General features: G+C 46.1%; 1 protein-coding gene across 5 annotated transcripts in view; it reads right to left on the bottom strand.

Annotated features, from left to right (window-relative positions):
• LOC100064480 (zinc finger protein 791) overlaps window positions 1-13,062 on the bottom strand; it is a 62,221-nt gene that overhangs the window by 12,510 nt on the left and 36,649 nt on the right. Inside the window, exon 1 of one of the 5 annotated variants that reach the window (XM_005611857.4) lies at window positions 8,154-8,670. The exons of the other annotated variants lie outside the window; for them this stretch is intronic. Coding sequence (XP_005611914.1) covers window positions 8,154-8,156 — 3 coding nt within the window. The 5' untranslated portion in view covers window positions 8,157-8,670. Of the gene's footprint in view, window positions 1-8,153; window positions 8,671-13,062 lie in introns of those variants that run through there. 5 annotated transcript variants of the gene reach the window in all.

Raw genomic sequence — 13,062 nt, forward strand, 5'->3', positions numbered from 1 at the left:
TCCATAATATATAAAGAACTCTCGCAACTCAACAACAAAACATCAAACAACCCAATCAAAAAATGGGCTGGAGACATGAACAGACATTTCTCCAAAGAAGATATACGGATGGCCAATAGGCACATGAAAAGATGCTCATCATCGCTGATCATCAGGGAAATGCAAATCAAAACTACACTAAGATATCACCTTACACCCGTTAGAATGACAAAAATATCTAAAACTAATAGTAACAAATGTTGGAGAGGTTGTGGAGAAAAAGGAACCCTCATACACTGCAGGTGGGAATGCAAACTGGTGCAGCCATTACGGAAAACAGTATGGAGATTCCTCAAAAAATTAAAAATAGAACTACCATACGATCCAGCCATCCCACTACTGGGTATTTATCCAAAGAGCTTGAAGTCAGCAATCCCAAAAGTCCTATGCACCCAATGTTCATTGCAGCATTATTTACAATAGCCAAGACATGGAAGCAACCTAAGTGCCCATCAACAGATGAATGGATAAAGAAGATGTGGTACATATATACAATGGAATACTACTCAGCTGTAAAACAGAAGAAAAATCATTCCATTTGCAATAACATGGATGGACCTTGAGGGAATTACGTTAAGTGAAATCAGCCAGTGAGAGAAGGATAATCTGTGTATGACTCCACTCATATGAGGAATTTAAAATTATGGACTAAGAACAGTTTAGTGGATACCAGGGGAAAGGTGGGGTGGGGGGTGGGCACAAAGGGTGAAGTGGTGCACCTACAACATGACTGACAAACATTAATGTACAACTGAAATTTCACATTGTAACCTATCATTAACTCAATAAAAAAAAATAGAAAAAAAGGAACAAATAATAAAAGAAGAATGAGATACTATTAGTCACTTATTACAATGGCTAAAATTCAAAACATTGACAGCAACAAACAATGGCAAAGATGTGGAGCAAAAGGAACCCTGATTCATCGCCGGTGGAGATGGAAAGTGGTATGCCTACTTTGAAAGATGGGCAGTTTCTTAAAAACTGAACCTATTTTTACCATACAATCCAGCAATCACGCTCCTTCGTCTTTCCCCAAATGAACTGAAATGGTGAACGCTAAAATAATCACTGGAATATCCATATAATGAAATATTATTCAGTGATAAAAAGGAAATGAGGTTATCAAGCCAAAAAGACATGGAAAAACTTTAAAATCAAATTGCTAAGTGAAGGCAGCCAATATGACACGGCTACACACTGTGTGATTCCAAGCATAGTTCTGGAAAGGACAAAACTATGAGACACTGAAAGCTCACTGGTTGCCAGGGATTTGGGGTGAGAGGGAGGGGTGAAGGAATACGGGAGCACAGGAGATTTTTAGGACAGTGCAAGTGTTCCATAGGATACAGAAATGATGGAGACATGTCATTTCACATTAGCCAAACCCCAGAGATTGTACAACACAGAGTCAACACTAATATAAACTATGAACTTTCGTGCATCAAATGTAACAAACGTACGACAGCAATATAAAATACACAGCAAACTGTGTGGAGGCAGAGCAGTTACGTGGGAAGTCTCTCTACTTTCTGATCAAGTCTTCGGCAAACCTAAAACTGCTGTAAAGAAAAGTAAAGTCTATTAGGAAAAAACAAAAGATGAAGACAGATGCATTAATATTCATCCCTGATGAGCGGAAGAGGCCATCTTTCATTCAACTGATTTGAAGCTATTTCAAGAAGCCATTGTGATGCTGTCTGAGGCCTGCACCCTGAAACTTGGAGGAGAGGAGAACTTCTTCCGTTGAAAGGCTTTTTCTAGAGCCCAGCATGGTATATTTGGAGAAGTGAAATGAGTGCCCTGCTTACTCTCCATAGTGTCTACAGCTCCGATGTGGATAAGGGGTGCTTGTGAGGCCTTGTATTGCAGACTTGGTACATGCGGAGACAAGTGTTACCTTGATTTACATTGTGGGTAACTGTGAGGCAAGAGATTCCCAGAATTCTTTTACCACAAGGGGCAATTCTTAAGAGAATCGTCCAAAAGTCTGTCAACACATGCTGATGAAGCCAACTGCTGGTCGGTGCTAGGATGACTGCCTGATGTCTGGTCAGCTATGTGGAACTTTGGGTTCCATCTTTTATCAGGATGCCTCGATTAAGGGATAAAAGCAGCAACTCTGCCTGAGCTCCATCGTGTATGAACGAGGTGACTTGTCCTTGAAGTCCATGAATTCCCATTGCTTTTCACTCAGGGAGTCCTAAGGAGCTCCCCAGGGAGCCTGGGGTTCTAGGAAAGGGGTGACGTCCTTCAAAACCATGGCACCAGGCAAGGGACTGAGGACAGGGAAGGCCACCCCCTCCTGCAGGTAGGATATCCCAGAGGGCCGAGGTTTGACTCCATCGTGTCTCCAGGGAGTCTCAGTAGCTGAGCTGAGCTCGTGGAGGGCTATTTACAGGTCCCAAAGCACAATGGGTAGCCTAGTAAGGGGTCACATACTCAGGGCTATCTATTTTTAGGACACCACTGTAAGCAGCGATAATTACAGCTCTAATGGCACACAGTCTGTGTGTGGCCTAGGGCAGTTAACTGCATCAGAAGCCTATGGACAACTTAAGGCCATCCCAGGTAACTTCAGGAGGCAAGGGGGGAGGTCACTGAAGCCTCTACTGTGAAACAGTTTCTGATGGCACTAAGGGGAGAGTACAGACAATGTTGTGGGTGCTGAGACGGACAACAGTTATTTCTTCACTGTGTTAAGGAAGAAGCAGGCCCCAGGTTACCAAATAACTTTTAGGAATTTAAGCAAAGCACCACAGCCTCACATTATATATATGGTAATGGGCCGTCCCCTTTTTATGAGCTCTCTTCATCAATATTTTTATGCCCTGAATATCCTCAGAAGAGGATGTCGTTAATGTCATGTCACACCTGTGCTCCGGGAGCAAGGGCGATGCAGTTCAGATCCTGCCTGCAGAGGCTGTGTGCACTGGCAATGGTGGTGAGGTTCCCTGAGGGTAACCCAGTAAAGGGGCATCACGTCCCTTCAGAGGGGAAGGCCAAGTGCAGCTGAGAGGCTGTGGCACAGGACTGGACAGAACAGACTTAGCCGAATCTGTGACAGCAGAATGTTTACCAGTTGCTGACTGGGTGGAGTCAGTAATTTCCATGATGTTGGAGACTGGGTACGGGGCTTATCTGGTGTGACCACAGCCTCCAGGTTGCGGCAATCCACTGTGAGGTGTCGTTCATTCTTCCAGACTGAAGAACAGGCCAAATCTGGATGTTAAAAGCAGCAAGGAGGATAATCACTTCTTCATTAAGTAAGTGTTGTACGATGGTTTTCAACGCTTCAGGGCCTTGTTTAATTTACATTGGGCCATATTAAGTAATTTAACTGGGGAGGAAGGTCTGTGGGGTCCCATTTTATCACTATAATTTGAAAATGCCAAAGACTAAATTAAAATTTAATGTGTAATTCATTGGTTGGGACCTTCCCAGCTCACTATGGGATATTATAAGACAATGGGTGCTATGACCCTGGAGAATTTAGCAAGACCGTAGTTCTCATGGTTAAGGTGAAACATAGCTATCTGTCCTCTATATTATATTCATTAACTCCCCTAAGATTATTGGGGGTACCGTGCTTAAATTTAGTGGGCTCTCCAGGTACAACTGTAATCTGAACCCTAGTATCGATTATTTGTTTGAAGGTTTGTGAATTACTGCACTACAGCAGATGGCCACATTAATTCAGAATCTGTGTTGTAGAGGCCTAAAGCCGAGCAGCACCCTTCCATATCTTTTCCTTTTTAAAATTTTATTTATTTTTCATCTTTTCTGGAATGTAAATTCTCTTAGTATATTTTGGATGTCCAATTGGGCCAAATTTTGGACCTGTTTCAGTATTTTTTCTTTTGTTCCCTCCCTCTTATCTTTCCCTGTTTTGTTTTCTGGTCACTGGATATACTTCAGAGGGGGGAATGTCCTGTTCACCCTGGTATTCCTGAATCTTTTCCTCCAGAGAGCCTCAAATCACTGCCGTCAGGGGTGGGGACTCCCCCATGACGATTCATTGTTTTATAAAGTTTAAGGACTCTGGGCTTAAGTAGGATTTGAACTAATGCTTTTCCTGTGCCACAGGGGTGCCAAGGGTGTTGTCCCCTATAACCCCGAGTGTCAGGATCTTTGTGGCAGTAGAGGCAGGGGCAGTAGCAGAGGTACTGAAGGGGCCTGGGGAGCCCTCTGGTATTAGGAGTGTGGACTCAGCCCACCATCTATGGTTGCACCCGGCCCCCCCACTTCCTAAAGATAGAGAATATCTTTAAATAACTGCTCTTTCAGGAGCTACTACCCAATGGGCCCACCTCCTACACAGGGTCTACTTCCCCTCTCCCACCTGTGCCCTAGACACTGGGGCCAACATAGCCTCTCTGTCACAGCTTCACTCTGACACAGATAAATCCTGACAAAGATATTGACCCAGTGTCTATTTAAGAAGGGCCTCAATCCCATAGTCCTGCTCTCAAATGCCTAGCAATTCTCAAAGCTGCCAACCTGAGGTTGGTGTGTCAACAATGCAACACGGGGCAGCGCACCTCACAGCACGAGCTCCCCAGCAGGCAGCAGCCCACAGTGCATGCCACCACCAGGCAGCAGAGCAGAGGAGCAAGTCAGAGCAAGAGAAGACAGACCCACGGGTGGGGTCATGTCTGGACATGGTGCTCAGGGTGCCAACTGTTATGGTCACCTGCAGAGGGGTGGTTCCCTTGCTGAGACTGATGCTGGGTGGCACGCACACACACAGGGTAGGAAAAGGCTTAGGACTCATGTAACACAGGTCGGAGGGGAGGGCCGGGCCAGCTTCACAAGCAGCTCTGACAGGGCTGAGAAAGCAAGGAATGGAGCTTGGCTTGGGGGTTCACTGGGCCTGGGGGGGGGGCCAGGGCAAGAGCTCTGCACACAGGCAGGGGCTGGGGTGGTGGGAATCTCCTGCCTGCTCTAGAGGAGAGAGCACCCAGGCTTCTCCTCAGCTTGTCCAGGTGGGGGCACAAGGGAAGAGGGTGGGTGAGGTTTAGGCTGTGAGCAGTCACCCAAAATGTGGAGTCTCACTGCTCACTACAAGGACAAAGTGGGTAAGAAAAATATGCATTCTCAAGTGCTTCATTTATATAAAGCAATGCTGACAGGAGGCTCAGGAAACGGTCCACATTGGTTCTCTGAGGGAGGCTGAAGCTCGAGCCCTGGAGGGACTGGGAGGTTCCGGCAGGGAGTCCACTGTAGACTCTCTTATCTGACCAATTTTTGCTAACTTTCACATGCACTGTTATTTAAAATAAACTGAGGAATTTCTACAAACCATATTTTTCTATTTAATAGCTTTTATTTTTAATTTACTTCTGCTTTTAAAATTTTAATTTTAAACTTATTAAATTTTTACTTTTCTACATAGGAAACCATTCTAAGATTTAATCCTTCAAACACTAATGCTTGTAAGAGTTTAAACCACATGAAATGAAATGAAAAACTTCCAATTTCTTTCTAACTAAAATCACAAGCAGCATCGTAGTTTCTCCTTCTCTCTCACTGCGGGGGATATTTCAGGAGTAAGCAACACATTATAACGCAGGAGGAATTTGGGTCTAACCCATGAAATGTTTTAAGATTTTCAAAGATTTATGTAAGTTTTGAGTAGTTTTCCTCCTATCAATTAAAACAGGAATTCATTTATCTTACGCCTTAACAATACTATAGCATTTAAAATGTCAAAGCTCTCTGGGGACATGCACATAGAAAAACTGACCTAAAAATGTAAAATCCACCTGAGAGCTCAAAAACACGCATCTAATATCTTGAGGATCTCTTGCCTAAAAGGAACAAATATTCTGGTTGGTTCCAGAATTTCTTGCCTTAAACTTAAGTCCATTGTATCTTTCAATCAACTTACATTTTTAAAGACCAGGAACTAAAAATCTTACACACTCACACAGGAAATAATACCACAAACTGCAAAGGAAAACTAAAGTTAAAAGCTGCAATATGTCGGGGCCGGTCCCGTGGCCCAGTGGTTAAGTTCGCGTGCTCTGCGTTGGCAGCCCAGGGTTTTGCCAGTTCGAATCCTGGGCGTGGACATGGCACCACTTGAGGCGGCGTCCCACATGCCACAACTAGAAGGACCCACAACTAAAATATACAATTACATACTGGGGGGATTTGGGAGAAAAAGGAAAAATTAAAAAATCTTAAAAAAAAAAAGCTACAATATAAAAATGGATACAAGGAAAGAAATGCAAATACTAAAATCAGGTGAAATAAACAGCCTGCTTCCCCATAGTACAGAAGGAAAACCCACATTCACAAGCTTTTCATCCAGACTCCCCCCGTTGGGATACAGCCCTTAGAGTGGAGCTGTCCCTGGTGAGGGAGGGGAGGGCACCTGAGCAGCCACAGGAATGGACTCTGGGAGCCCCACACACCCTCCCCCTCTCCTGTGAGCATGGAGGCACTGCCTCCCGCAGGCTCCCATGCTCACAAGTGAGGAAACTCTCAGCCAGATTCAGTTTAAGCTTCTGACCCACAGGAACTCCAAATTCATGAACCCTTTGTTCACAGGATGGAACACGTGATCTTCACAGACTTTCTCAATGTGCACAGATTACACTCAGTGCACCTACAGTGTGGGTGCAGAACTCAGACATAACATTACAATGTCCAGGCTTAAGGAACCACAACTCAGAAAGGGCGTCACTCCCCACCCCACGAGCACCTGCACCCCCAGCTTTCCAGGGCTCTGCAGCTCCTCTCAGGACAAAGGCTCCTTCCATGGGGGTGTGAGCAGTAGGACACCTGCAGGGGGAAGCTCCCCAGGAAGGACAGCTGGGCCTTCAAGCCCTTCCCTCTGCAGGTCCAAGGGGGCCTCAGCTTAGAAATACTGACCATAGGTCTCTGCTCCTCACTGGAGTGGCTCTGGAACACCATTGATATTTTAAAAGTGACAAACCCAGTGGTAGAACAATCGTTCAAAATCATTCAAATTCAGCGCTTATGACTAAAGATGAAAGAAAATTATAAGGCATTTTTCTAGCTCAAGAACAAAATCCACAAATATCTACTCCCTTCAGAAAGTAAACTCGTCTGTTAATAATTATTTCCAGGGCAAGAAATTGTTTGGAAAAGAACCATAACCGAAGATACTTCTAGGTGGCAGGCTAAGCCCCAATATCTGAAATCGCCCAGAAGAAAAGGACAGCGCTCAGAGGTCACTACGCCTGCTCATGGGAAGAAAAAAGCAAACAAACATTCTAATAAATGGGATGTAACAATGGAATGTTTTCTTTTTCCTGAAAATCATCTCTTTGTTTTCTTTGGAAATATTTTATTATCTCTCTCAAGATCTATGGGTTAAATACACTTATTAGAAAACTGAGACTTAAAGTGAATAAAGTCACAAACTGAGGGAGGGGCCGTTCTGACAGGACAGATCACACAGAAACCTGCACCCAAGGGCTTCCCCTAAGATGCCAGTGCGCAGAAAGATCCCGGGGGAGGCACAGGATTTCACACATCGTGGTTCCAGGTGGTTATTCTCTACCCTCCTCTCACGTAAAATATCCACAGACAAGAAAAATAAATAAATCAAACCGTTAGACAGAGCCATCCAGGGCTCTGTGGATGAATGATAATCAACATAATGCGCAGTCTGAAATGCACCACGGAGAACAAACAGTTAATAACGCTGCTGTGAACCGGAGAGGAGAAGATGGCGTTCGGGAATGCGGGGAAAGATCTGGAAATTCAGGGATTTATTGTCACTCCTGGGAAGAGCTAGGGAGGTTTGCGGATTTAAGACTCTGCTCCCCAAACATTTAGAAAACTCAGGAGAAAACGGGTCCCCTCCGAGGAGAAAGGAGGCCCTGGGGACCCACAGACCGCAGCCCCTCCGCGCACGGACCCCGGGGACCCAGGCCCAACCGTCCTGCGGACGCTCCCGCGGGCCCCGCACCGTGTAGGGAGAGGCGGCGCGGTGACGGCGAGGACAGGGGTCCCGGCTGCGTGCCGCGCCTCCGCCCCCTCGGCCGCAGCCCCGGAGCTGACCGCCGGGAGCCCAAGCCGCCACCGCCGTTCCGACCGGCCCTCCGCTCTGTCCCCCGCCACCCGGCCCGCACACTCACCATTTTCCGGTTTCTGGGGTCCCCAGCCAGTCACCCTCCGACTACCACGGCCAGTGCAGGTCACAGCGACAGAGTACGCGGCAGAGCCACCTGAGGCTTCTGAAGGCAGCGACGGGCGACCAGCTACGCGACCGGAGCGCCCACGGACCAGCACGCAGTCCACACCGTCCACGCCGTTATCCGAGTGTCGCCCCCACGTACGTTTCCGGCGACTCCCCTGATTGGACAGTTCACAAGGCCCCGCCCCCTCGCGCCTGAGTGACAGCAGGCAGGGGGCAAGTCTTTGAGCCGACCTTGCCTTGGCCGCGGGCCAGAACCTGTCCTCTGCAAGGACGCTGCATTGAACCACCAGGCCCCGAGGCCACGCCCAGAACTGTGACCCTTCCTCACGCACACAGACACTTCAAAGGGACCTCACCATACGTCACAATGAGCCTGGCTCCGTTTGATCTTTGACTATCACCAGCGGGCAATCATCTTCCCGCCGCCACCCCGGTCCCTGCTCACTGGGGTCTTCAACGGGTCCCGTGGGCTCCGCGCGCCTGGCTCTCGTGGGAGGTTTGAACCCCACAGCCCCAGGGCAGGCCCCAGGCCTCCGACGCCAGCACGTGTGAATACTGAGGCAAAGAAACCACGGGAAAGTCTTGTCAATGCAATTCCATTAATACTCATTTGTGGAAAAGTCAAAGGAGGTAAAACTGAAAGAACACTGCTTAGTGAAAAATAATAGATGGTAAAGCTGTGAAGAATTTCGAAAGGTCAAGACAGTGGTCACCTGCAGGGCGGGTCAGAGGTGAGTCAGGGCCAGGCACGTCAGGGGACTCACCACTGCCCACAGGCCATTTATGAATCTTGACGATTCCAAGGATCTTTATATTGTTATCACTAAAGCTTACCACAGAACATTTTGCACATTCTTTTCTGAATATATTTGATGATAAAAATTTTAAGAAGTAATTCAGGTTGGAAAAGAACATAATTTGTATATGTTTATTTGCCCTGTCACCGCAATCTGAGTTTTCATTCATGGTTTTGGCAGCAAAAATTGGTAACAAACCAAGTGTCTATTTAGAAAGAATGGGTTACATAAATTCATCATCATGTGTACTTTTTAAAAACAAAGGGTACTGATAGGAAAAGATCTGGAGGATTTACGGAGAGAATAGGCAAAGTGTATTAGAATACATGTACTATATTACCTTTCTATAACCTGCAGGGCCAGGTGGACCCCTGGCCCCAACCCAAGGTTTGGTTGAGTAGTGGAGACTAACACACCTACCAGGAATGTACGAAAGGGCTTGTTCCTTCCGTGACAGTCTCAGGGGAGGGCGGGCAGGCCTCTCAAGCAGGGGGGAAGTGCCCTGAAAGAGCAGGAGAGGAGCCTGCCTGGGTTTTTATGGAGGTGAGGGGGTGGGCTAGGCTGAGTTTACACACAGTGGGGGCTTTCATGGACTGAATCTCTTGCCAGGACCAAAGGAGTGAGCAGTCAGGCCGCCTTAGTACCATGTACAAATGTGGGGCACAAGGGGAAGCAGGAGGGGAAGGCTTTAAAGTTGTCAGCTGTCAGATAATAGAAAAAATATATTAGTCTCTGCCCCAGGCTCCTGACACAGGGCTCCTAAAACCCTTGTAAATTCCTAAGTGATAAGAGCAGGAGGAGCATCTTTTGTCCTAATGAGGAGACTCTGGTTGGGCTCCTGGATGGGGGCCAGTCAACAGAAAGAACAAGCCATGATTAGAAGCTTGGAATTTTCAACTCTGCCCTTATCCTCCAGGGAGAGGAGAGGGGCTGGAAATGGAGTTAATAATTGGTCATGCCTACGTGAGGATTCGGAGAGTTTCCAGGTTGGTGAACACATCCATGTACCACGAGGGTGCTGCACCCCAACAGGAACACCCCGGCCCCGACCTCACCCTACATATCTCTTCATCTGCCTGTTCATCTGTATCTTTAATCATATGCACGAGTAAACTGGTAAATGTCAGGAAGTGTTTCCCTGAGTTCTGTGAGCCACTCTAGCAACTTAATCAAATCTAAGGAGACAGCTACGGGAACATGTGATTTGTAGCCAAGTGAGAAAGAAGTTGTGAGGAAGCTGGGGACCTAGTACATGTGATTGGCATGTGAACTGGGGTGGGAACAGTCTCGTGGGACTGAGCCCGTAAGCTGTGGATCTGACGCTCTCTCAAGGTAGATTATGTTAGGATGGAGTTAAGTTGTAGGACACCCAGCTGGTGTCACGGGGAATTGCTTGTCATGGGGAAAAACTCTCACACATTTGGTGACCAGAAGTGTCAGAAGTGAAGTGTTCTGGGTGAAAGTAAAGGAGACACATGGGAGGGAAGAAGGGTTTTCTCTGCTCAAGAAGAATACAGGGTTGTCCCCAACACATCAGCGAACATTACAAACTGGAGTCAGAGACCTCTGGGTTCTCATCCAGCACGTAAGGAGCTTAGAAGGTGACATTCCCATCCTCGCCAGAAAAAAGCTATCAAAATCAATGACTCCTCTTAAATCTCTCAAAGAATGGAGGTCACAGGGCAAACCGCTGTCTCCAAAATTGGAAAGAGAGACAGAAAAACAGCCATTTTGAAATATGCCCACAGTATCTGTTCTTCTTAACAAGGCCTGTCCCCGAAAGACTGTTTCACCAGAGCCGAACAGACTGGGATTTCACCAGCGCCTAACCGGCGTGTGGGAAGGGTAACAGCCAGCTGAGTCCCCTCCACCCTTTCTGCCGGACCTAAGTTGAGGGTTAGAGGGGATTCAGAAACACTTGTGAGGTTCACAGGTTATTTTTTCCTCCTTAAACAAATATGTGGTGCATTTTCCAACACCACTTCTCCAACTCTCTAACACCAACTAGGTGGCCTACAATTCAATTCTAACACTAACTAACCAGAGTCAACATCAGACTCCACAGTTTAAGGACTCAGTCCCACAAGATGCCCCCATGTCAGATGCCAGCTACAAATGTGGGGTCCAGGCTACACACATTCCTGGATGGCTGACTCCAAACACGGAGGTTCCCTGGACAAGCTCTCATGTTTGCTAATTGGCTAGACTAACTATCAGAACTAAGAAACGCACTTCACTTATTACTACCAGTTTATTGTAAAAGATACAACTCAGGAACAGCCAATTGGAAAGGATGCACAGGCAAGGCGGGCAGGGGTAAGCGGGGAGCTTCCATCACACCCTCCAGATACAACAGCCTCCCAGCACCTGGCTGTGTTCACCAACTCAGAATCCCTCTAAACCCCGAGGTTTAGGGGTTTTCATGGAGTTTCCTTATGTAGGTATGACTGATTAAACCATTGCCTGTCGGTGATTAACTCAGTCTCCAGCCCCTCTCCTCTCCCCAGAGGTGGGGGGCTGGGCTGAAAGTGCTAGGCCCCTGATCAAACCTTGGTCTTCCTAGTGATCAGCCCCCATCCTGAAGCTCTCTAGGGGCCTGGAAACAGTCACCTCATTAGGACAGAAGATGCTCCTATCACCCTTATCATTCAGAAGGTCCAAGGGCTTGAGGATCTTTGCTAGGAACCAGGGACAAAGATCATATATCTTTCTTATTATACCAAAGACGGTCAGAGCCTGGGACACAGGCTCATTAAAATACTGAGACCAAATCAAGGGACTATAGAACATGTCTGCTCCACCCAAAACACACCACTACATCAGGAAGACTCCTGTGTGATAACAGTGGAATACACTGGAAGAACTGCATGTTGCAAACCTTATTTAAGAAGCCGCTACAGAACCCAGAGATGACACAGGAGACAACAGCAAGGATACTGGAGAATACTTTAGCCTCTGAAAACCAAAACCAATAGACTAAGCTCTAGTGAGATAAACAAAAGCTCACGCTTAAAGGCCTGTTTACCTCCATCCCTTCCTCACAGTACACCATGTCCAGTGTTCAACAAAACCTAAAGGCATTCTAAAGGACTTACAAACACAGCTTGAAGACACAGGACAAGCACAAGAACCTGATACAGATGTAGCAGAAATGTTGGAATTATCAGACCAGAAATGTAAAGCAACCATGATTAATATGTCCAGGGCTCTAATGGAAATAGTGGATAACGTGCAAGAACAGATAATACAAGCAGAGATGGAAACTCTAAGAAAGAACCAACTGAGAAATGCAAGAAGTAAAAGGCAGATAAACAAGAAAACAGAAAGGAAGAATTCCTTTGGGGGCTCATCCATACAGTGGAAATGTACAGGGAAGAGGCAGCGAGCTTGAGGAGACGTCAACAGAACCTTCCAGACTGAAGTGCAAAGAGATGAAAAGAAGAAGAAAGAACAGGAATCCAGGAACTTTGGGACAATTACAAAAGGTGTAACATACACATAATAGGAATACACAAAGGAGAAAAGAATAGAAAGAAACAGAAAAAAAAGTGAAGCAATGATGACTGAGATTTTCCCAAATTAATGATAATCACCAAAGCACAGACGCAGGAAGCTGAGAGATCACCAAACAAGATAAAAACCAAAAATGCATGCCTAGAAATATCATATTCAAACTGGAGAAAAATCAAAGACAAAGAGAACATCTTGAAAGAGGCTACGGAGAGAAAACCTTAGTTATAGAGAAACAAGGATAAGAATGAAATCAGTTTTCTTTTCAGAATCCATGCAAGCAGGAAGAGTCTTGTGAAATGTGAAATAGTTAAGGTGTTGAAAGAAAAAGCACCTAACTAGAATTGTGTCAAGCAAAATGATCCTTCAAAAGTGGGGGAGAAATAAAGACTTACTGAGACAAACAAAAGCTGAGGGAAGCTATTACCAGTAGACCTGCTTTGTAAGAAATGTTAAAAGAAATTCGTCAGGAAGAAGGTAAATAATAAAGAAAGGCAGGGTGTTAGAGAAGAAATAAATGAAAGTAAAATAAATTCATTT

The sequence above is a fragment of the Equus caballus genome, chromosome 7 (genome assembly GCF_041296265.1).
Source record: "Equus caballus isolate H_3958 breed thoroughbred chromosome 7, TB-T2T, whole genome shotgun sequence".
Classification (NCBI taxonomy): Eukaryota; Metazoa; Chordata; class Mammalia; order Perissodactyla; family Equidae; genus Equus; species Equus caballus.